General features: G+C 36.8%; 1 protein-coding gene across 3 annotated transcripts; it reads right to left on the reverse strand.

Moving 5' to 3' along the window:
• Positions 1-3,925: 3,925 nt before the first annotated feature.
• On the reverse strand, positions 3,926-24,767 carry LOC122041898 (transcription factor bHLH128-like). Of its 3 annotated transcripts, none has more exons than XM_042601761.1 (6): positions 24,405-24,767; positions 6,650-6,975; positions 6,237-6,314; positions 5,802-5,867; positions 5,421-5,489; positions 3,926-4,215 (listed from the first exon to the last, which is right to left on the reverse strand). In XM_042601761.1, the coding sequence occupies exons 1-6, from the start codon at positions 24,664-24,666 to the stop codon at positions 4,159-4,161; spliced, it is 858 nt and encodes a 285-aa protein (XP_042457695.1). In that variant the 5' UTR covers positions 24,667-24,767; the 3' UTR covers positions 3,926-4,158. The 3 variants fall into 3 exon arrangements, with proteins under 3 accessions (XP_042457695.1, XP_042457694.1, XP_042457693.1); XM_042601760.1 differs by having other exon boundaries at positions 6,237-6,368; positions 6,650-6,969; positions 24,405-24,763; XM_042601759.1 differs by having other exon boundaries at positions 6,237-6,368; positions 24,405-24,763.
• Between the last annotated feature and the right edge of the window lie 1,769 nt (positions 24,768-26,536).

The raw sequence follows: 26,536 nt of genomic DNA on the forward strand, positions 1-26,536 counted from the left end.
TCATGATTTTGCTTTTATCTATTTTATTTCTTTTTTAGATCTTATGGATTATCCATAAGGATCAATCCTGATATCATTCTTTTTTGTAGATCAGTGTAGTCAACGACAAATTTGGATATATTCAGTTGGCTCATTGGTAAGTCAATTGTTTAAATACATTTAAACACCGACCTAAATATGAACTTAATAGATGACTTAGATTAGGACGAATTTGATATTTTTCATGTGAAATTATATATATCGTATCGAAAATTTTAATATAAAGAAATATATACTAATATTGTATCGAAAATTCAATATATCATAAATTTCATATTGTTAAAATTTCAATATAGCATTGGAACAATAACATCTATACCAAAATTGTAAAAGAAAAAATATATATTTGTCCAATTTCCGGAGTGAGTAAAAGTTAATTTATCAAATCCAGCAAATTAAAAAAGTTTGATTCGATTATTTCAAAATTTTATTTTTTTTAAATATCAATTATTTCAAATAATGCAATTCGATTTTAAAACTCACAATTCAATTAAACTGATATTATAAATCGGATCAAACCACAGTTGCACGGACTGATTTCAAAAACTGCTTGTTTTTGAAAATAAGCCTACATGCCATACGTGAATAATAAAATAATTTAATATATGTTATATATTATATGTGGTATAATAAATTTTTTTATAATTTACCGCCCTTATCTTAGATGACTCCTAATCTTAAAATATTTTTTAATGTAAATTTAAATTACCATTATAATAATTAATATTATAGAATTTGAATATTTTATTAAGAAGGTTTACAATCTCTATATAACACAACCTCTATAAACATCCAAAGTAATAAATTTTTTAAAGGACTTTAAATAAAATCATACTTGTATTTCAAAATTTTTAGATATATAAGTGCATTGACACCATATTTAACTAGTTTCATTGCAAAAATGATAATCTTTAATACAAAAAAAAAAAACATCAATTTTAAAAGTTTAGAAACTGCCCATTATAATACAGACATAATATTTGTAGTGCAAGATATAATGTAACCAACAAATTGTATGTTATCATAATGAATTTTAATATAGCCCCTCTATTACATAGTAAGCTTTCTCATGCTCATTGTTCTTTTCACATTCTAAATTTTTTTGTTCAAGATCATTTAAAAATAAATAATGTAAGCATGTACAATTCAAGAAATAAGTAGGGATGTTCATTCCTCCTCTCATTCTTGAAACCAATGAATGAAAAAGAAAAATTGAACTGAAACATAGAGGTTAATTAGACATTGATTTAAATTATGAAGCAAATGAATTAAATTTTAATTGAACAAGCAAAGCTTATAAATAATGTATTTGCCCAAATAATTTATTATATGTAGAAGATTATGAACAAGATGAGGGAGAGCACTTGGTTGTTATAAGACCATCTTAATCCTAAGAGAAACTTTCAAAGATGATAATTAAATTTGTCATCATTTGAAGCTGATAAATTGTCACAATATTTATCACATAATTTATATATGTAATAGTTATGATTGTTAGAATTGTTAGTATTAGCTTTTATAGTCAATTATGAAATGATTGACAATAAAATTTTTATATCATATTTCATTAATAAAAGATATGGTTATTATATTTACTTCAGATCTATGTCAGATGAATAAGTATAATAATATCCTAGGATAGTAGGTTCTAGTGTATAACATATCAATTAGTTGAACTGATAGTGAGAGACTATAAATATATATAGAATACTACTCTTAACTATTTCTAGTCAAACATCAATATATAAAGATAATATTAATGCATTGAGACTAGCATGTGGTCAATTGATAATTTAATCTCACAAATCATGGATATAAGATATCAAGTTGGAGCATGAATATATGTTAGAGAATATGTATTAAATTGACTCATTATGAGAATATTTCATGGATCGTTATATGAGTGTCATAAATATTCTCATAATGACTATTAATATAAATAGTCCTTAGACTGAAATCACTAAGGTTCTCTACATAAGGAGTTGTGTACTTTGGTATTGACAAACATCACATGTAACAAAGTGGAGTATAAAGTCAATCACTGGATATACAATAAGTTATGCAGAGGAATGTAAGTGATATAGATCAGATATATCCCTTTTATATGACGACAATGATATCTGTGAGCCCTTTGATTAAGTAAGACACAAGAAGGCATGACAATGCACAAATTAGTCAATATGAGATATTGAACTTATTTGATTAAGTGTGTCTACTTAGAGATCAAGAAACACAAAGATTGATAAAAGGATGACACGGTCTATGTCTCATGGATCAATCTACATATCAAGAATAGAAAGACCAAGTTATACAAGATAATAGACACAGAAAGGGTCAAATCTCGACATTCTCGTCACTTGGGTAGCAATGATACATTGCTAGATGTTACTCATTGCTTATGTATCTAAAATATTATTTTAGAGACATTGTCAACATTACGAAAACCTATTGAGTCACACACAAAGAATATTTTATTTTGGAGATGAATTTTATTTTAGTTTAACTAAAATATGATGGACCTCAAGATTTGTGGGTTAATCCAAATAAATCTGGATTAGACTCATTAGATTAATAGAGTAAACCCATTAGGTTATTAGATTAATAGTTAATCCAACCTATTAAAATCCAACTCCTTAGAAAGATTAATGGAGATTAAGGAAGATTAATTCATCATTAATGAAAGAAAACAAAAAAGTACATCCTTGGTATTTACTGAAGGAATATAAAAAGTCTTTTGAATGAAATTTTAAATTTTTTATTTTCTTCTTCCTCTTATTGTCTTGGCCAAAACAATCTTGTGGAGTTGTTAGCACGACAAAGATTATTCTTCTCTAAAGGCTAAGTTCATGATATGAACAAAAGATGTGTTCATGTGGATACCGAAAAGATACGGCCATTCTAATCGAACTAAAATCTATCAATTCAAAATTGCTACTAGAATTGTATCGTTCACATAACAAAGATAATAATTCGATTAAACATGTATACTATATTTGCATGGAGGAGAGATCTCCTTTTTCTACCGTGTTTATAATTGCTGAAAATATAGTAAGATAAGCACAGAAAATTATCTGCCATGGGTACAAATGATTCTGAATAACAAGTTCAATATCAAATTACAAAGAAGATCAGTTGGACTCTATGGACTCTATTGGGTATAGGAAAACAAACAAAGAGAAGAGCCAAATGTGGCAGTGACTTGCTCACTTCACACCTCCTTCATCGTCGATTTCATGGTGAGATAAAGGATATAAATCATGGTCATCGAGTGACATCTTTAAGTGAGGCCTTAGCGGCTTCTCCAACGCGGCCACATACTCTCTGGAAGATGATAAATCATGAAAATATTTATCCTAATGCAATAATCCTTTACATGGGAAAGATCAAGTATCCAATGAGATATTTTACACTCAATAGGAATTGACTCTAAAACTTATTAGAGTAATCATCTATACAAATATTAATTACGTCAATCCATGAAGACGACCTTTTATTCATCATGTGGTAAAAAGTGATTCGCTTGTCCTTAACACCCTCATCAATCTATCTCCCGATCAACATGAAAAAGATAAATCATAAATGATTATCAATTATTAATACATATGGCTAAAATATAAAAATGACATGTCTTAACCATCATACCATGCTGAAGGGAAAAAACACATGTAGTTGGCAATGAAGATACAATGAAAGATGCAGTTGACAGCGGTGGGGAAGAGAGAGAGGGGAAGAGAGAGAGCGCGAGAGAGTGAGTGAATGACAGGCATACAAATGATTCATCCTGTGTACAATTTTCTCTCTGTCATTCCCTAACCTTCTAGACTACCTCTTTGCAACATTTCATTCTCCTTGAATAAAATTTAAAATGCAACAAACAAAAGAAACATATAGTTTTTCGGAATTCAATACTTATGGAAACTAAAGTTTCACACAAGATTCAGCATATCACAATATTTGAGAAAGTTAGGGCTAAAATGATAAACAAAAGAAAACAACTAGGAGTCCCTGTGAAAATATGAGACAAGCTCAGAAAGCATTCTTCTGATCTTAAGGCAGTGAAAAAAAAAAATACAAACTGTTCTACCACATGGTCAATCTTATGCATGAATGGATCAGATATCAAGCCACCAACTGCTTGCTGGTGCATGTACAATCTGCTCGTTCTTGTTTAAGTTTCTGCCAAAACAAATAATTCCATAAGAGATTGTGAGTTGTAATGGTGGGCAACAGATAAACCCATGATATGTTAGGGTAGATCAGAAATTTGATCCAGTTTTGTTTGAGTTCCTGTTCACTGTCTCTGCTGCACAATTTGTCAGAATCCATGGAGGTAAAAATTGACAGGAATTGTTTTTTAATGAAAATTCAAAATCCAAATAGACTTATGTAGAAAACAGAATACTGCAAGCATAGCAAAGCTAAGAAAAAAAATTAAGACTTATTAAATAGTTAAAGTGCCGCAAAAGTCGGCTTTCTCCATAGGGAGAATATAACCTCTCGTCCAGAAATCTCCCTCAGAATCCAATAACCAACTTTTTCTGTATAGGTGCACCCCTTGATGTAGGAAGAAGATGCACTTTTTAGTCATAAAGCTCCTCAAGGAAGAGAAGCAAATAAGCTAGGATTTTATGTCGTTGCCCACACAAGAATCCAATAAAAACCAGGATTAATAAAAACCTTATTTACAAACCCAAAAGGCTATTAAACTGGCTTGAAAAAAGGTTCAATAAACTTGTTCAAGAAAAACTTGATCTTGTTCAAGAAAAACTTGATCCAAGAAAAACATTTTGCAAAAAATTCCTGGTCACACATGCCAGGGACCAACTCGACTATTTGGGTTTGCACTGTCATGAGAGCATCCCACAGAGTTTTGTTGTGCCCACGCCTAATCCCAAGTCTAGCCCAACCTGGTGCACACTTGGCCAAGCCCACATCCATGCATATTCTACATCCATTGGAGCAAAAGGTAAAGCCGTCACCTTAGCTCAAATCCATGCACCATGTAGAAGAGGATGTAAGGACTCTTTATAAACCCTTTTATATCTCCTCTACCTTTACAGGTGTAAGCAGATAGAAACAAGGAACCCATGGAACCATTAGATACAAAAGAGATTCTTTATAAACTCCTTTATATCTCCTCTATCAAGGAACCCACGAAACCATTATTTTTAGCTCAAATCTTTTTAATCCCACACAATTAAGTATTCTGACCAGTATTATGGGGAGATCAAGAACTTAGAGAAAATGCATGTTTTTTACTTCTTCAAAAGCCCATCACAACATTTTAGAATATTCTGTGATCCAGAAAACGATACATGTATTGTAATAAACACTGAAGAATTAGTCATTGAAAAGAATATCCAAGTGCAGTAGATACCAACCTGCACTTGGCTTCTCAGTTCCTTGATGTACTGTATTGCCAACTCTAACATGTCTGATGTGCTTGTTTGCTGTAAGATATCAAAATAACCTGATTAGCTGTTCTTCTTCCCATGAAACATAATGGTTTAGCAGTAACCTGAATTCGATAAGTAACTGAACAAGTATAAAATATTTGAGTCACGTGAAAATGCTCTTGCTTTGGTACATGATTTGAGGAGTTTCAATTACCTTATCAATACTATGACCTAGATGTCTGTCCATAACAGATTAACCAGTAACATAAATCCTCCACTTGCAAACTAAATGACTAGATGAGTCACTTAGATAAAAAGAGTATAAGAATGCTTTTGCTTCATACATGCTTTAGGTATTTCTATTACCTTGTCCATACTAGGCACTAGACCTTGCAGCTTATGCAATCGTTTGCTAATTCTGTTTCTCCGTTCCTAAAAATTTACAAGAGAAATAACAAGTCAGAAAAAATTAAATGTTAATATATAAAGTTAATGGATACTTGCTACCTTTTACACAAACTTTGTCCTACAATATAATTGATTTGGCATATAGGCTAGATTGCATTCCACAAAAAAAAGTTTAAATACCTAATTTCCATATAAAAGATAGTTGATGATATGTTAATTACCCATTTAATAAAACATGAGCAGTAGGTAATTCTTTTGAAAAAGAAGCAGTTTCAAAAATGAAAAACACTAAAAAACAAAGACATTGGATGGACTTGGAAAATGAAGGTATCTGTTGTTGTGCCTTGTTTGTGAACAATCATAGGAAATATAAGAGGATAAGAAATAGCTAACCCTCTCAGCAATGCTTCGGGGATGGGTTGCACAACCTCGCTTAGCTCGTACTTTGCAGGGTATCGATTCTTGTTGAAGCTGGAGATAATTCTCAACATTTGATATTTCCAAGGAAGTACTAGGCAAGCTAAACTGAAATTAATGAAGTATAATGAATAAGTGGTTTGAATTATTAATCACAACTTACTGCCAAAAAGGAGAAACATCTTCAGAGTTTTTTTCTGCATGTTCTATTAAATCTCTTTTTCAAGGAAATGTCCTACGTAAACTAAATGATAGAAGTTATTCATAACCACAAGAATTGTTCTGTCATAACTCATGAACAAAGATAATTCCTAGTCTTCAGTATAGGTAGATAAATATCCCTTGCATTAGTAGACACAAACTTTGGTTTGTTAATTTGCTGAACTTACCTGAGAGTCAATGCGACTAAAACTGCCAAGTCTATCCCCATTATTGTCTTTGAGTCGCTGGTCACAAGCAGCAGAAAACATAACTGAGTTGCTATCAGTCCATGAACTTAACTGAAAATTGCCAGAAATATAGGAATTTGTGGCATGCCCTGCAGCCTCATCTGAGCTGCTGCTGCAGTTAACACTGTCTCCAACTTCAGGAATGCACATTTCAGAGATTTGTGAAAGTCTATTCCTTGAGAAGTTCCATTGAGATCTCAAATGTCTACTTGTCATTGGGTGAACACTGTCATTGCTTGCTTGAGGATAACTCCTGATTTCTGCAGTTACAGGTAGACCATTGAGTAATCAATAAATCAGTTGACAGAAATTCCAGACTCATTGATTTCTTCTGAGAATAGTCCACTTGACTGATTCATGATTAAACTTCCCTATTCATGCACATTCAGTAACTTCCAAATTGAATAATTCATCATAATATCGTATTACTCTTGCTACATGTCTTTACCTGGAGGAAGGATCAGAAGTTCACAAATAGCACTGATGCACACTTAAGCTGAAATGTGCAACAATTGTCAAAGAGGGGCTTCATTCAAGTTGTTCAAAGATCATGGAGTCAATGCATAAATGAGTTGAGCTTCTGGGGACAGGTGTGTCAGGCAGCATCTTCAATGCTAATCCAAATTAGGGATTTTATGTCGACTTAGCACATTTTCGATCTTATGCTAGACTTGGCTATATATCACTTACCCATTTTGAGTTGAGATCGATTCATATAGTGACAGAAACCATATTTGAGATGGAGGCCTAAGAGGATTTAGTTAGCCATTGTCATAGTTGAGATGTAATGATTGTCTGTTGGACTAATGCAATAGTGTCTTTAGAGGTCCATTAGTCTGTTGACTGGCTTTCAACATTTAACAATGACGCAAGCCTTTTAAATTTAAGGTTTAAAATCCTGAGCAGTGTCACTTGACAGGAATGATATAGTTTCATTGTCGTATCATATTGTCATTGTGATTTTGATATTTATTTAATTGAATTATTAATGATAATATAATTAATTTTACTTAGAATAAATTGTAACCACCTAGGAGAGATCGGCTGTCTTGCTGACCTCTTAGGAAAAGTCAACCAACCTGCTCACTGCCTGGGAGAGGTTTGGTCTTCTTGTCCAATAACTTTATATGCATTAGTGGGAATGCCGACCTGAAGTAGGGTCATATTAGCCTGCTGATCTGGGTAGGATTGGCATTACAGGGTATCACTAGTCCCTCCCCCTTCAAGTCGAGTCGAACAGCTAAGGTGTCAATTCGAGTAGTCAGATCAGCGGGATATTAGGTGTCATGCCAAGGTGGACCTCTTTGAACGATTGAGTTGAGCTGTCAAGGTCTATTGAAAGGTCGATTCAGAGAAGTTGGCTGCTAAAGTGAAGGCTTGTCCGATAGCAATCTAAAAGGGTTCTGAGTGGGGAGCTAAACAAAGCTTGTCCTTAACATAGCTAGTGACTTTCTGCAAATCTCTATAAGTGTCAACATGCTGACCTAGTGGAAGAGGTCAGTCGTCTTGCCAAACATCTAGGAAAGGTCAATCGACCTGACAACCTCGTGGAAAGGTTGATCCTTTGGTCCAAGGCCTTCATATGTGTAAATGGGAATGCTGACCTAGAATAGGGTCATGTATGCATGGCTTGCTTACCTGGGGTAGGATCGATATTATAGGGTATCAAAAAATGTTACGATTTAATGACTTTTAAAACTTCAATGTTTATAAAAGTAAAATTTTCAAACGAAAATTGTTGGTGCAATCACATCCCTAGATGGTTTTGACATTTGGATAAAGGTCTAAGTTAGAATGTGTGGATTATTGATGAGGTGTGTCAAATGGTGTGGATTCCTTGACACAAATGTTGTAGGTGTAATATTAGAAGTTCCGGTAAGTCAAGATAACTTAATGCTTGGCAAGCAAAAATCTCGGCAGATCAAAGTTGAGAGGATACTAGCAAGTTAAGGTCGACTGGATGTCTAGCAGAAGAGGACAACCCAAAAGCAAGATTTCTTAGCAATATGAAGTCAGATGTTCTATGTGGATTTCATATGTGAAAAGATGTGTGAAAATGCATGTAATTGTGGGCTAATCGTGGGTAAAATTAAACTCTGACTACGTCATAGAAATGGTCTTAGTGTTTCAACTGACTGAATATGTTTTTCAATCAACTGATATATAAGCCGACTATTCAGTTGACAACAAATGAAAAAGGAATAGAAGATTCCTGTTTGCCTTTTGTAATGTAGTCGACCAGTCCATTGACTAATACTATGAGAAGTCGACTGATGACAAGTCTGAGTCAATTGATCTTTTAACAATAGACTGATGTCGTCTCAAATTGACTCAAGAAACAACTTTATTGTTACAATAAACCTATTGATTTGTTGTTGCACAATTGACTAATGGAAGATTTGAGTGGTCTGGTGAAGCAGTTGTACGGTTGCAACAGAATGGTTAGCTGCAAAGATCAATCGAGTGATGGTATAAATAGTTTGCTGAAGAGGCTAGTAAAGTGGTTGCAGGACAACTATCAATTAGTTGGAAGCACGACACAGTTGACTGAACCAAAAATAATTTATTTTAAAGTTTCAGTAAAAATAGTCAACCCCAACTAGTGGAATAAGGCTCGGTTGTTTTTGTAAAGTTTGAGGTGAAAACATGGTTGAAGGCTATATATTGGGGCTTAGAGGCTAGGCTTGCTCCCATTGTAATCTTCTTCTGTTCTAAGTTCTTCTCTTGCAAAGAAAGGTTATTAAAAGGGGGTTCTCCAACTTTGGATCGTTTCTGAGATGTAGGAAATTAATGAAATTTCAATGACCCACTGAACGATCATAAGTTGTGAAGTAGGACCCAGAGGCTATCAAAACACATAAATTAGGTTTGAATTTTCTTTCTATTTAGTATTTACTTTATCATTTACATTTCAATTTGCATTGGTTTCTCTTTTGTTTTTGTTTTCTCAATGCAAACTGAGCAAAGGCTTTGTCTTTAAGCATAGTAAGATCTTTTGGCTTGATTCTCATTGTCAGTTCCTACCTTCGAACCATGCATTCAAAAAACTATAAGCTGTATTTTTTAATAGAATAAAAAAACATGATAATCCTCCACTAATATTGAGTGTTTCAGAGATGTTAGACATTACTAAACATAATTTTCAGCGATGCAATTGAGTCAAAATTTGAGGTTATGGTAAGACCTATAATTGGACTAAATGAAGCATATTTCGAGGGCACCCATATTGACATATTTTGTTGAGATTAAAAATGTGTTTGATAATTACACTGTCATGGACATTAAAAATAGAACTAAAAAAAATGGCAGTAATCTGGTGTTGATTTGCCTCTATGTTATAAACTTCATCAACTAAAGTCATAGGGCGCTAGTGGGAAGAGAGTGAAGCCACATGCTGCATATATACTTACAAAAACACAAAAAAGTTATTTGTGAGTCGATATCACATTTTGAAGTTCCCAAACATGTACACATCCAACATTAGTTGTTGTGTTAATTTTTCAAATTGTAAATTTAGGGGCGTGAGAAATCAAATATTTATGCAGAGACTACTCTCACAAGCATTTAAAATATATGTTTCCTAGACCATTTTGGAAGGCAATCATTGGATCTATTTAAAAGACTTGTCAAAGGGCAACAATAGATGAGCTTGTCAAACAAGAGGAGAGAAGGTTGGAGAAGAATAAGAAAGGGGCAAACAATGTGATAGTAAAAAGAGCAATAGCTCAAGGTTTACTGTGCTTATAATGTTATTTGTGATGGTCATGAGACCACCGTAGATAATTAAAAAATATTTTACTAATTGCGTGTTCTATTGAGCTGTTGCAGATACTAATACCATTATCATGGTATATTTTTGTCATGAATCCTATTGCAAATTCGATATTTGAAATGGTGACAAAACAACTCATTGCAAAAATCCCTTTTGTAATACAAAATGTTTCATCACAAACTACAATAGTCATGAAACTTCCTTCTATGATGACTTTCATTACCGTCAAAAGCTACCTTAATTTGTAATGGTTTTGCCTATCATTACAAGGTTTAGGGATGACAATGGGTCGGGTTCGGGTCGGATTCTATATCCTTCGTCCCCATACCCATCGGGTATAGGATCTCCGATGGGTATACCCATACCCATTAAATGATCGGATATCTTCTATAGTTATAATTTTTCTTCTTTCTATCCAACTATTATCATTCAACAAAAATATATTAAAATTAACAACCTATTAAAATATATATATATATATAATTAAAAAAATAGATTAAACATCTATATAGTCTCCTCCTAATATCAACAAAAATAGTAAGTTGATTTTGGAAAAAGAAAATTTTCTTTAATATATATATATATATATATATATATTATTTAATCGGGTATTCGGGTCGGGTATCGGGTATCGGGTATTGATAGTCCCTCCATACCCTCCTCCATTCGGGTCAGATGTCGAATCCTCCATCGGGTTCGGATGAAATTGTCATCCCTAACAAGGTTGTCATTGCAAAAGCCTTACTAGTCTAGACTCCATTATCATTCTTATCATTATTAGTGATGAAAATGATATAATCATAAGGATAAAAGTATACCATCAACCAAGGTTAAAAATTTTGAGCCGTACTAAAACTTTGGTTTGTGACCAGAATAATACAGTATCGTATCGTGCCATGTTGATAAGATTTTGATACTTTTTTAAATATAAAAATATTAATAAAAAATGTTTTAAGTTTTGATATTATCCCATAAAATATTTGATACTTATTAAGTAAAAATTTGAAGTCCACAAGTAAACATGACATATCAAGTAAGTTAAAATTGAATTGAATTTGAATTTTTTTATAAGTTTAAAATTAAATTAAATTTATATATACAATAATTTAATTAATAGCAATATATTTTATAAGGTAAAAAATTATATTACATTTAATTTTTTTTAATTTTTCTAACTATAATTTTTTCTAACAATCTATTCCCTCTATCTTAAAGAGGTTTATTTTCTTTATTTACCTCGTAGACAAAACGAAGGGCAAAAAAATTAACCATCCTTTAAGAAGGATTTTTTTCTTTATTTATCTCGTGACAGGTGAAGGATGAAAAAAATTAACCACATTAAAGAGGTAAAGAAGTTTTTTCCTATCCATTTACCCTTGTGGACAAATGAAGAATGGAAAAAAATAACGATGAAAGAGAAAAAATAATTAACAGATCAAGGAGGAAAAAAATTATAAAAGAGAAAGGAATTTGAATTAGATGTAATAAAAATCACCTTTTAGGTAGACAACCTACACGCCACATAGAAGAGGGAGGCCAATGTGGAGGCAATCGTGTGTCTTGGAGATGACGACTCAGGTAACAAAGATGTGGGCCATGTGTGCCAAGTTGTTTTCTTTACTCTCTTTTTGACTTCCTTGTTGGATGGATTGTGATAGGGCTAAAATCTACCGTCTCATTGGAAATTGATGATGAAGTTTTCTATTGCGATGTGACGCGATCTACATAGATTGCCACACTCAATCTACATAGATTGCCACATATTAGAGAGCACTAAGAGTCATCCCGATGAGGCTCCTCTGATGCTTCACCATGCTATGAAAAGAAAAGAATAGTAAAAACGTAGAAGAAAAAGAAAAGTTAGGATTAGATATCAGAAATCCCCTCATACCACTATTAACTGTGAATTTATAGAGAAACATATGTTGGACAATGTATTGTCGGAGATTTTGGGGGAAAATATTGAATTTGTTGAGATAACCTGAGCAGATAGTTCGGCCTTGAAAGTCAGGCTAAGCTACTAGGTTGTCAGGAAGATTGCTGCTTCGTATAGCTGAGTCCGAAAGCAGAGTCGTCGAGTCAGAAGTCGGGAGTCGGAGTCGCCGAGTCGGAAAAGGAATTTGCCGAGGAAGATGTCGAGGCCTACTCTCAATGCATTTTCCTTGAAACAAATTTGCCCTACCTCCGGTTGTGCTTCGAGATTCTTTCGGGTCGTCTGTTTCCCACGATACATTGGCAGAACCACACACACAACCAAACACTAGTTGTTCGTGGCGAACTGAGAATGCACCCGAGTGATATCACAAGTAATTCAACTAAGCGGATGCATGACTAAGAGGAAAGAATCGGGGAACGAAGGTGGAGGAATTTTTTTGCTTTCGCTTTCGCTTCCATTTCCGTCCTCTGCTCTTGTTCACGACCTCCTTTTATAGGAGGGCTCACCAATGGTTGTAATGAATGGCCAAGATATAACAATTCAATGCTGGGTTTAATGTCGGCCATTATTCTCGAGACGTTAGGGAATCACCATTAATGAGTTTAATATCGTCCATTGATTTCAGATTAATGCTTCCATTACATTCTTGAGCAGATAGTAAAAAGATATTCATGTGGCAAACAAGTTCATGTAGGTCCCAATAGGCCGGCTAGAGGGGGTGAATAGTCCAGCAAATCAAATTAGTAGTTTTCTTGCTATCGAACTTAGCAAAGACAAACACACATTAATTAATTAAAATAAACATAAATAAAAGTAAGAGACAAGAATTTTACTTGATTTGTAACCGTAGAGATTGCTAATCCAAGGCAATGAAAACTACACTAAAAAGTTATCCTTCGTTGAAGGCAGAGTAGCCAGTTACAACAATTACGAGTATAAAATAAAATTACAGAATACGGAAGTTAAGAATGAGTGTGTTGTCTCAAACTTTGAGGACTTGGGCTTTATTATAGCCCACTGGTCGAAGTTAACCATTGGCTAACGTAGCACCTCCCGGGCGCCTGGACTCGGATAACTTGATCCACTCCGAAACGGCTCTTCTTCAAAGATTATGGGCCTCCCAGGCGCCTGGACCCGGTCCGGGCGCCTAAAGTCGCCTGACGTTGATTCCGACCTTATCTCTTTGATAACGGCTTGCTGATGTGGCCCAAACAGCTCCGGTCGCTTGGAGTCCAACCGCCTGGACCTAGTCTAGGCACCTAGACAAAGTCAACTCAGTAGTTGACTTGTCCAGTCGCTTGTGTGATTCTCCGGCTTTCCAGAGTTGAGCTCACCCAAACCCAACTTCGACCTTCTCCTCGAGCAATCTTCCTCCTCGGCTTCTCGTCCCTCGGAAGCCTTGTGCTTCCTTCTCGTCTATTGGTATATTCTTCCGCAGCTCCTTGTCCCTCAAATGCACTGAGTCGACTCACTTCCCATGCCATCTTCGCTCGCTGCGTCTTTCACACGACTTCTTATGTTCCTAAGTCCTTGCACACTTAAACACAAGGCATCAAAAAGTAAAGTCTAATTTAACTCGGTTGATCACATCAAAACTCACCCGGGGTACTTACAATCTTTTCCTTTTTGATGTGCATCAACCCAAGTTATGTTAGGATTAAAACGAACAATAAAACAATTTTGATATTTGCAATTATTACGAGTAAATAAAATTGCAATCAATTCAAGAAGAAAAAAAATATATTAAATATACCTCCCCTTTAACTTAATCCTTAATTTCTCCCCTTTGATTACATAAAAAAATATGTTAGAGAAAATACGAAAAAAGTTAGAAGAATATTGGAACATTTTCTAGGGGTTTTAAACATAATTTTCAGTTATATTTCTTTTTAGCGAAATTAATTTTCAAAAAGAATAATTTTTATCAATTAATCTATAATTTTAACAAAAATATTTTAAAATTATTTTAAAGTATCGAAAATCCTGAAAATTTTTATCAATAACAATCATAAGCATTCAAAACATGATAAAAATTTTCATGCATGGAATATTTTTATTTTAACCTAATAAATATATTTTAATATAACTAATCATTTGTGAATTTAAATGATTAAAAATAAAATTTATCATCTAAAAATCTTGCTGATTTTTCTAAACATTCAAAATATAAACAGCCTTTAGCCGAAAAATTAGGTTTTTCAAAATTAATCTCCAAAAAAATTTAATTTTTAAAATTCCAGCTTTCAATCGAAAATTTATATAAAATTAATTATACGTCGAAAAATCTCGAAAATTTTTAATCTAAGAGAAAACATAATTCATTATCATATAAAAATAAAGGTTTTCGAAAATCAATTTTTGAAATAATTTTCATTTTAAAAATCCGAATTTTGTTAACAAATTCATAAAAGAATTATATAACGGTAAATAAATTTTGGAAAAATTTTCTATTGGCAAATAATATCTTTATTTTTAAAAAAAAAATTGAAAATATGAACTGAAGGTTTACGAAATAATTAAATTTGCTAACAATGTTAAAATTAAATCAAATTAAATTTAAGCATGCAAATAAAATCAATTTAATAGTTTAGAACATATTTAGAAACCCAAAATAAATTTTTACCTACTGGATTTATCAAAAATTTTCTTGGAATACTATTTCTAACAAATTTTGCAATTTTACCCTATGGTTTCTTAAATACTAGTTAAGCCTACTATAATTTCTAAAATTTGAAAATTGTGAGAAATTCGAGTTTAAGAATACAGGGTCCTTTTTTAACAATTCTATTTGCTCTTTTAGTTTTTCATTTTCATTCTTAAATTTGTCAAAATTTTCAAAGAGGCATGCATAATTTTTCTTTGAATCTAAATATTTTAATACATTCAAATAGTTGATCGGAAGGAAGATTACGTATCTCACTTACTGTGTCGGACTCGTAAGTAGATGCCTCCCCTTCATCGTTGCTTGCTTCCGAAGTGGCTTCGTCGTCTTCAGATAGGTATTCAGCTATTAGTGTTGTTCCTACAATCTCTGGGGTCTTGGAGTCTTCTGAAAACAAATCAATATCCATCGAAGAGTTGGATTCTACCTCTTTTGATTCTTCATGGAGTTCCAAGAACTTCCCAAAGTTCTTTGGCACAATTGTAGTTATCGATTCTTTAGAGTTCTTGAGTAGGCAGCACACTTAAAAGATGGAAATCGGCCTTATCATTTGCCAAAAATTCATAGCGTTGTTTTTTAGTCCAACAATGCTCCTCAAGTTCTTTTCCGTCTTTGCTTTTGGGCACTTCAAAATCAAATTTAATTGAAAGCATTATATCAAAGTCAGTTAAAAAAAATACCTCCATTTTTCGTTTCCAAAAAAGAAACTCCCCCTCGAACGTTGGTGGGTAGATACTTGATCCGACCATTTTTCTTTTACTTTAGCTGGCGGTTAGTCATTCTAAAGCAAACCTTGTTCTAATACCAATTGAAGGTCCTGATCAGTAGGCTAAAGAGGGTTGAATAGCCCTACAAATCAAATTAGTACTTCTCTTGCTATCAGGCTTAGAAAGGACAACTACACATTACTTAATTAAAATAAAAATAAGAGACAAGAATTTTACTTGGTTTGCAATCGAGGAGGTTGCTAATCAAGACAGTGAAAGCTCCACTAAAAAGTTCTCATTCGTTGAAGGGGAAGTAGTTTCTTACAGCAATTATGAGTACGAAATGAAATTCCAGAATACATTAAGAACGAGTGTGTTATATCAAACTTTGATGACCAGACTTTATTTATAGCCCATTGGTCGAAGTTAGTCGTTAGCTGACGTAGCACCTCCTGAACGCCTAGACCCGGTCCAGACGCCTAGACTCAGATGACTTGATCCACTCTGAAACGGTTCTTCTTTAAAGATTATGGGTGCTTCCCGGGAACCTAGACCCGGTCCGGGCGTTTGGAGTCGACTGACGTGGATTCCGTCCTAATCTCTTCAGCAACAGTTTGCTGATGTGGCCTAGACAACTCCGGGCACCTTGAACTGGTTTGGGTGCATGGAGTCCGACCGCCTGGACCTAGTCCAAGCGCCTCGACAAAGTCAACTTAGCAGTTGACTTGCCCGGTCGCTTGTGTGATTCTACGGCCTTCCAAAGTTGAGTTCACCCAAACTCAACTTCGGCCTTCTCCTCGGCAGTCTTCCTCCCCGGTTTCTCGTCCCTCCGAAGTGTTACGCTTCCTCCTCGTTCGCCGATGTACCCTTCCGCAACTCCTCATCCCTCGGATGCATAGAGTCTGTTCACTCGCTTCTTGTGTCATCTTTCTAGCTCGCTACGTCTTCCGCTTGACTACTTGTGTTCCTAAGTCCCTGCGGACTTAAACACAAGACATCAAAAAGCAGAGCATAACTTGATTGATCATATCAAAACTCACCCGGGGTACTTATAGTTCATTTATTTGGAAAAATTTTGCCTCGACCGGTCCGGCATTCGACGCACACAGGTCATGATCGCACACGAGTCAACTTAGTTCAGTGCAAATCCGGGTCCTAGATTAGCGCACCGAGACATGAGAGAGAGTCTCTTCCCATGCATTTATTCACATCATCAATGCATGTGCAACAATATAAACCAACCAAAGTGTCTTGAAACTTCCAACATGGAACTAAACTCATACACAAAGGAGCTTCCTTCTTCCTTTCCACCTTTTCCATTCACATTTATAACATCATACTCTAAAACCCTAATGGGTTCTTGGATCTCGGAGTTGTTCGTTGCAAGTTGTGCGTTGAAGGGGCATTATTACCTAGGGTATCACTATCCCTCTTCAATTCTGATTGAGGAGCGAAGTCGAGTGAAGTCCAACTAAAGGAGCTCATAATGTTGTCTTTCGTATGGACCTCGGTGTGCTCGGGTTGCTATGCTATAAGAGCGACTCAAGAAGCATAGAAAACAAGTCGGGTTGCTAAGTTGGATAGGGTACTCAAGACATCGCACAGCAGGAGTGACTGGGAGGCCCACTCACTTGGAGCACTCGGGTCTGGAGGTCCAGTTATATGGAGCTTTTAGGTCAAAATACCAAGCAACGGTAGACCAAATAGTGTTGGGGACTCGGGCGATATCACAACTCCCCCCTCCCCCCTCCCCCCTCCCCCCTTAAGTCGAACTGAGGAGCAAAGAGGGGTCGAAGGGGAACTTTCCCTGATGGTGGAGTCGGAAGGGCAAGAGACCAAGTTTGGTCAGTCAATCACAGGGAACAGAGTTGGAGAAGCAAAAAAAAAAACTGAGCTAGATAGGTCGACTACTACTGAAGATGACCGTTGCAGAGAATGCTTTCCTGCTAGCAGAGTTGGTCAAAAATTAAAAAAGCTAGCATAAGTTGAACTAGGCATCTAGACTAAATCGTAAGCACAATGTGGGGGCCTTGGGGCTCGAGTAGATTTCAAAATGTAAAATTGCTTGGATGAAAACAATGATTATGTTTTGAAATAAATTAAATACAATTGAATCTAGTGTGAACAAGTCGACCATAAAGCTTAAGGGGAAGCATGCAGAAAGATAGCTCGATCCCTCAACCCGAAAGACCCACGAAGTCAGGAAGAGAATATAAGATGATCAACTCGATCCTGCTAAGGCCATAGAGAGTGTAATAGGAGATCATGCTAGATCCCATGACTCAAATAAAATAATGAAGTGGTAGAGAATAACTAAGTCAATTTCGAGACCGCAAGGTAGCCCGCGACTATCTAAGAGAGTAAATAACGAGTTGATCCAAGATTACGGAGCAAGTCACAACTATTTGGGAGAGTAGATAATGAATCAATCCCAAGACCGCAAGGCAGCCCGCAACTGTATGGGAGAGGTAAAGCTACATTGACCCCTTAGTGAAAGGGGAAATAATCCTCAATCTCGAGTCGACCCCTTAGTGAAGGAATGAAAGAATCCTTGATCCCAAGACCTGCCTAAGATAAGGCCGAGTCGACCCCCAAGTGAAAGGGGGAAAAATGCTCGATCTCGAGACCTACCTAAGGGGTTGAGTTGGCCTCACCTCTTTCAGGCAAGTCTCAAGATCGAGTATTCTTACCTCCTTTCACTGAGAGGTTGATTCGGCCTTACCTCTCACAAACAATTGGGTTGCCCTATGGTATCGAGATCAACTCGTTATTTACTCTCTCAAATAGTTGCGAGTTACCCCACAATCTCATAATCAACATGGTTATTCTCTCTTGACTTCATCAATTTATCCAAGTTGTGGGGTCGAGCTTGATCTTCTATTACACTCTCCCCGATCTCAACGAGATCGAGTTCGTTTTCTTATATTCTTTCCCCGACTAGACGGGTCTTTCAAGTCGAGGGATTGAGTCATCTTTCTGTATTCTTCCCCCTTAGCTTTAGGGTCGGCTTCTTCACACCAAGTTCAAATATATTAAATTCATTTTAAAACATAATCATTGTTTTCATCCAAACAAGTTTACATTTTGAAATCTACTCAAGCCCCAAGGCCCCTACACTATGCCTACGATTTATTCTAAACGTCTAGTTCAACCGATGCTAGCTTTATTCGAGAAATCATTCCTTGCAACAGTTATCTCTAGTAGTCAACCTATCTAGCTCGGTCTTTTTGCTCCTTCAACTCTGTTCCTAGCAATTGACCTCCCCAACTCGGCCTTTTGCTCTTTCGACCCCACCATCACGAAAAGTTCCCCTTCGACCCCTCTCTACGTCTCAATTCGATTTGAAAGGGCAACTCATGACATCCAAGGACAATGATCCCCTACAAAGTTAGTCAAGTTGGCCTATGTGGCCCCATTCCACACCAACACATTCAGGTTGCATGGTTTTCATCCAGGTATTGATATGCCCGAGTTCCCAACACGATTCAGCCTCCCGCTGCTTAGCATTTCGACCCAAGTGCTCCTGCAACTAGGCCTCTCAACCGGTGTGTTCCCACTATGGCCGCATGACATCCCTAATCACTCCCACTACGTGACATCCTAAGTCACTCATGAGTACTCAACATCCCGAGAACCTTGTCCAACTCAGCGACCTAGCCTCCCGAGTCGCTCTTATAACACAACAACCCAAGCACACCACATTTCATACGCAGGACAACATCATGAGATGCTTTAGTCGAACTTCATTCAACTCCGCTCCTCAGTCTAACTTGAAGGGGGACTAGTGATACCCCGGATGATAATGCCCTTTTAGCATATAACCCATAATCCCAAGATCCAATAATCCTTAGGATTTCAGAGCATGATTCATATAAATGCACAAGTAACAATGATACGAGGGGATTTTGACATCTAACCCTAACTTTTCTTTTTCTTCTATGTTTTTACTATTCTATTATTTTCATGGCATGATGACTTAAGCATTAGCGGGGTCTTACCACGATGACTTCCGACTACGTGTCTTAATCCATGCAAATTCAACCACATCGCAAAGGAAACTTCGTTAGCAATTTTCCAACAAGATGGTAAATTTTAACCGTATCACTAACTGTTGGAACCCCAAGGTTGTTTTGGTGTGAACAACAAGTTAAGTTAGGTCCTGTGTGTTTCTAACCTTGTGTCTAAGTGTACAGGAGCTTAGGAACAGGTAGTCGAGCGAAAGACACAGCTAGCGAGAAGGACGACAGTCCGAGGGACGGGGTGCTGCGGAAGAGTATACCGGCGGACGAGAAGGAAGCATGCGGTGGTTCCGAGGGACGAAAGCCAGAGCGGAAGATTGCTCGGGGAGCAAGAGACGCAGCTAGCGAGAAGAACGGCACGCGGTGCGTCCGAGGGACGAAGACTGCGGATGAGTACGCCGGCGGACGAGAAGGAAACACACGGCGATTCCGAGGGACGAGAAGTCGGAGGGAAGCCCGCTCGAGAAGACCGGAGGTTGGGTTCGGGTGAGCCCTTTTCCGGATGGCAAAGATCACCCAAACAAGCAGAACCGGAATTGAATACCCGGACCGAGGCGGAAAAAGTCAACCAGAGTTGACTTAGGGTACGGGGCGCCCGGAACTGTCCGGGGCGCTCGGAGCAGCCCGGGGCGCTCGAAGCAGTCCAAGGCGCTCGGACCAGCCCGGGGCACCCGGAGATTGAATTTTGACCAGATCGAGTCAAATCTCGATCTGAACGTTGGGGGATAAAATTTATCCCCCCCAGGGCGCTCGGAACCCTTCCAGGCGCCCCGACCAAGGCTATAAATATAGCCTTGGTCCAGAAGCTTTCAATAAATTCAGAACAACTCATTGTAACAACACTTGTAAGCTCTCTCTAGTTTAGCTTCTCTAGTTGTGCACTTCACTGCTGTAAAAAGGCTTCTCCGCCAGAAGGAGATAATAGTACGACATCTTCCTTGGATTAACAACCTCCCCGGTTGTAACCAAGTCAACTCTCTGTGAGCCTTTTACTTTCTGTTTTCTGTTTACTTTATTTAATGCAAGTGTTCTGTTGAAAGTTCGAGAAGGGTGTTTTTACTTTTATTTTATAGGGTTATTCAACCCCTCCTCTAGACGGCCGCAACGGTCCTACAAGTGGTATCAGAGCCGAGACGCTTCAGGAGGACTAACCGCCGAACGAAGCAACGAGATGGCCGGACCAAGCATCCACCCGCCGAAATACGAAGGGGACTTCGCTACCTGGAAGAATCTGATGCAGGTATTTTTTACAACAGACTTTGAATTAACTTTAACAATGGAATTTGGCTTTGTAGCTCCAGAAAGTAAGGAAAAATATCAATGGACAAAAAAAGGAGCAGGCTGAATTCGTGGCGAACGGCAAAGCAGAATACCATTTGCTAAGCGTTCTTCCACCTCAAGAAGTCAACAGGATCGGGCACTACGACTCGGCAAAGGAACTTTGGGAGAAGTTTTTCGAGCTGCACGAAGGGACGTCCGAAGCCAAGCTCGCCAGAAGAGATCGACTTGGGGAAGACGAGTCAGTCGCGCATCTGCACTCGAGAATAAAAGAAATTATTACCGGACTTTCGAATCTCAGAGAAAAGGTAAGTAACCGAGATTCGCTCAGGTACGCACTGAATTCCTTTCCTAGAAATACCAAATGGGCATCATTAGTAGATGTCTTTTACATTTCTAAAGATTTAGAAAAAAATTCGTTAGAAGAATTCTTTTCAACATTTGAAGTGCATAAGTCAAGATATGCAGGAATGAAGGAGCCCAAGAACAACGTCGCCCTCAAAGCTTCGAGAGACAAACCCGAGTCGAAATCTTCTCTCGACGACGAGGAAATGGTAATGATGGTAAGAAGATTCAAGAAACTTTGTAAATCTAGATCTACTAACCATCCGCAGGGGAAGAAGAAAAGGACAATCCGCTGCTACCACTGCGACGAAGAAGGGCACGTCAAGGACAACTGCCCCAAGCTGAAGAACAAGGAGAAGGGTAAGAAGCCTATCCATAAGCGAAAGGCCCTAAAGGCGACGTGGGACGATACGTTGTCCGAATCAGAAGTCAAAGCATTCTCCGGACTCGCACTGATGGCGAGTCATCAAGATGACGACTGCGATTTAAGCTCTTCCGAGATGAGCATCGAGAGCATCGATGAAGGGGGAGCTTCGTCAGAAGAAAGCAGCAGTTCAGGGGGAGACACGGACAACGAACTCGACAAGGTAAGTCAGGTACGTTCTCTTCCTCCCGATAAACTTTTTAAGTTCGTTAAGTTATTAACTAAAGACTGCTGTAAATTAGAAAAGGAAATAAAAAATTTAAAAATAATTTTGGCTAAATCTTGTCCCTTAGAAGAATTAGATAAATCAAAATTGGAAAGTGAAAAATTGGAATTAGAAAATCAAAATTTGAAACTTCAAATAGATAACTTGAAAAATTATGCATGCTCATCTAAAACCAATTTTAGAAGATCTAATAATTTAAATTGGTACTTTAGATATCACCCGGGACAAATTAGAAACATTTCAAAAAAGTGTGTCCCTAAAAACTTTTTAGTTAATCCAGTAGGCTGGAACCTTTATTGGGTTCCTAAATTTTACTTAGTCTAAATTTTAAACTTAAAATTAGCGCTTTCCAGTGAGAAAATTAAACAATGAATTTCTCTATAAGGCTTTGTCTAAGGAAGTGGTTGTTGCTCCAATAACCAAGAAGGCCTAGTGTCTCGCCACGACCTGGAAGACAAAATATTGAAATAAATGTTTAATTAACTTTCTATCAAAGCATTAAAATTAGAATTAATTAATACTTTCAAAGTTTTTCAAACATTTTTTTTCCTCAAAATATTTTTATACTTAGAAAAATACTTTTAAGTGAAATTGACTTAGAAATTTAATTACTTAGAAAAAATTTCAAAGATTTAAGAAAATCTTTTGTCAAAAATATTTTTTTTAAGACTGTTTATGTGAAAATTATTGCAAATATTTAAGGATTTCAAAATTTTCTAAGTCTTTAACCCTTAGATTTTTTCTTGAAACCCCATTTTTTTGTGATTAAAGGGGGAGAAGGATTAGTATAAGTCTAGGGGGAGGTAGACCAAAATTTAACTTGTTTTATTTTTTGCACTTAAATGCAAATTTAGTTAAGTTTATGTTATGTCTATTTTTACCCTAGCTTAACTTGGGTTGCTCACACCAAAAAGGGGGAGATTGTTGGAACCCCAAGGTTGTTTTGGTGTGAACAACAAGTTAAGTTAGGTCCTGTGTGTTTCTAACCTTGTGTCTAAGTGTGCAGGAGCTTAGGAACACAGGTAGTCGAGCGGAAGACGCAGCTAGCGAGAAGGACGACAGTCCGAGGGACGAGGTGCTGCAGAAGAGTACACCGGCGGACAAGAAGGAAGCGTGTGGTGGTTCCGAGGGACGAAAGACGGAGCGGAAGATTGCTCAGGGAGTAAAAGACGCAGCTAGCGAGAAGGACGGCACGCGGTGCGTCCGAGGGACGAAGACTGCGGATGAGTACGCCGGCGGACGAGAAGGAAACATGCGGCGATTCCGAGGAACGAGAAGTCGGAGGGAAGCCCGCTCGAGAAGATCGGAAGTTGGGTTCGAGTGAGCTCTTTTCTGGATGGCAGAGATCACCCAAGCGAGCGGAACCGGAGTTGAAGACTCGGACCGAGACGGAAAAAGTCAACCGGAGTTGACTTAGGGTCCGGGGCGCCCGGAACTGTCCGGGGCGCCCGGAACTGTCCGGGGCGCCCGGACCAGCCTGGGGCGCCCGGAGCAGTCCGGGGCGCCTCGACTAGCCCGGAGATTGAATTTTGACCAGATCGAGTCAAATCTCGATCTGAACGTTGGAGGATAAAATTTACCCCCAGGGCATCCGGAACCTTCCAGGCGCCCCGACCAAGGCTATAAATGTAGTCTTGGTCCAGAAGCTTTCAATAAATTCAGAACAACTCATTGTAACAACACTTGTACGCTTTCTTTAGTTTAGCTTCTCTAGTTGTGCACTTCACTGCTGTAAAAAGGCTTCTCTGCCAGAAGGACATAATAGTACGACATCTTCCTTGGATTAACAACCTCCCCGGTTATAACCAAGTCAACTCTCTGTGAGCCTTTTACTTTCTGTTTTTCGTTTACTTTATTTGATGCAAGTGTTCTGTTGAAAGTTCGAGAAGAGTATTTTTGTTTTTATTTTACAGGGTTATTTAACCCCCCTTCTAGCCGGCCGTAACGGTCCTACACTAACTCTGTTACCTCTTTGACTCTTCATATCCACATTTTTTTTTTAAGAAAAAAAAAATGCTGTGAGCTTTTTGATATTCTTATCGTGAGCCTGTTCACAGGCTTCGGCAGATGCCGGCCATCTCCATCATCCACATCCATGTGGATTTGGTCCATTGAACCCTAGACAACCTGTCAACCTCCACCCCACCCAAACCAACGGCGCTGTCAGTTACTGTGACGGAGCATTGACGGAAGCGGATTCGCCTAAATTAAAAGTATTCTCGCTGAGGATTACGTGCTACGAACAAAACACCGTACACCGATACGTGTAAATAAGTGAGAAATTATTGAATCGTGCGAACAAGGGATGCGAAGAGAGGAAGCTCACCGTCATCCATCAAGAGCTGGGAAAAGAACCCCGCCGGCGAGCTGCTGTGGCGGAGCAAAGCCGATCCGCCACCGCTCACCTTGGCGGAGAACTCCGCACCGCTTTCCCCGTAGGAGCCTCGCGGCGCCGAGAAGCTCGTCTCCGACATCTGGCCGATCGAGGGCGCCGCCGCGTCCGCTTCCCCGAGCAGCGATCCGGACGGCGCGCTGTACCGGTCGAGCCCAGACTCCTTCCCGTCCGCCGTCGCGGGCGACCGGCTCATCTCGCCCCAAATCGAGAGCGACCAATCAAACACAAACGCTCCCTTGATCTGATGTGCCTTTCGCGATGGAGGAAGAAGTGAGCGAGCGCGCACCGAAGCTGAGGATATTTATTTATTTATTTGTACAAATCCAAAACCCTGGTTTGCACTCAGGCGCTTGGGGCCGGGGTCCACAAAAACGAAGCTTGTCATAGGCCTCAGTTCGGACTTGGGCTTAAAACGCGTACTGGAATAAATTAGTGATTTTCTCAGTCTCTTTCTTTTTTACTTGTTTTCTTTATGATAAAAAAATATCTGATAGTTTATTATTTTTAATGAATGAATTTCTGAAATTAAAATTTTTCCACCGTGTTTCCTTTGCTTCCAAGAATGGGAAAGTAAGACATAAATATTTTTTTTTAAAAAAAATATTTTTTAATTTATTACAGATAAAATAAAATATATTTAAATATATTTAAAAGTTAATTCTAAATATTTATTTTATTAACTTTGTTATTTTAAAATTTTAAATTTAAGTATATCTAAAATCAATTCTAAATATTTATTTTATTCACCCTTTTAAATTTTATCTTTAAACAAAAAATAAAAAATTTCAATCTAAAAAACCGTAACATTACTTATAAATTAAGAATTTTGTTAATATTTATCTATAAATTATTTATTATTATTCTTTAGTTTGTTTTTCTTATTATTGTTTCTCAAATTAAAATTTCCATAGAAAATAATGAAAACTGAAAGTTTAATTACATACACATTTTTGTTGTGATTTAGATTTTTTATGTAGCAATTTTAGCTAATATGTGTGTGTGCAATTAAATTTTTTAAATTAAAAAAGAAAAGAAATTGTAGGAGCTAGAAACATTTTTAAGTGGAGAGAATCTATGAGACAAATTAAGAATTTATATTTGACATTTTGACAATTTGAACTAGTGTAGCATTTTTGAAAAAGTTGTTACATTTATCTAAATTAGTCAAAAATAATAATTTAAAAATGCATTTTACAGTTTAGGGAATAAAGTAAGGTTTTTATTTGAGTTCGGATCTTTTGTCACCAAATTTTTCTGTCTCCATGTCCCTTTGTCGATTGGACGGATCAGATTATATCTCAAGGATGCCTTGTACATCACGAGAATACTGCACACATCTTAAGGATGTCATGATGCTTTGAAATGTAATCTGGTCTGCCCTATCGACAGGGGACATGGGAACAGAAAAATTCAAGGACAGAGGATCCGAAGTATTTTTATTTAAGATTTGAGTAATTGAGATGATGCAACAATTTTAGCATAATAAACCTAAACTATTCAAAATTGCAAAATGAGTCTAGTGGTTTAAGGGAATACAGCAAGAAGTTCATATTTGAGATTTGGGCAACTTGAGTTCATGAACTAGTTTTGAGAAAATTTATTACATAAAGGTAAATGGTTTAAAATTAGAATAGGAAGGCATATAACAACTTTATAGATCCAAGGAACATAATAGAGGTTAATATTTGAGATTTAAGTAATTTAGGTGAATGTAACAATTAAAAAAACTATTATATGTGCATAAATTATTTAAAATTGAAAAAAATAAAGACATTTTATAAATCCATTGGGTCAAAGGAACACAATAAGTATAAACGTTTTTACTTTATATTTGAACAATTTGAATCTATGTAGTAGTTTTTATGAAACATAGTAGGCAACTCACATTTGAGATTATGGTAATTTGAGTCTACTTACCAATTTAAGAAAAACTACTACATAGAACTAAATTGTTCAAAATTGAAAAAAATAAGGTATTGTATGAGCCTAATACTTAAAAGCGAAGACAACAAGAGTTCATATTTGAGATTTGAATAGTGTGGGTTTAAGTAGCAATTTTGGTA

This window comes from Zingiber officinale, chromosome 2A (genome assembly GCF_018446385.1).
Source record: "Zingiber officinale cultivar Zhangliang chromosome 2A, Zo_v1.1, whole genome shotgun sequence".
Lineage (NCBI taxonomy): Eukaryota > Viridiplantae > Streptophyta > Magnoliopsida > Zingiberales > Zingiberaceae > Zingiber > Zingiber officinale.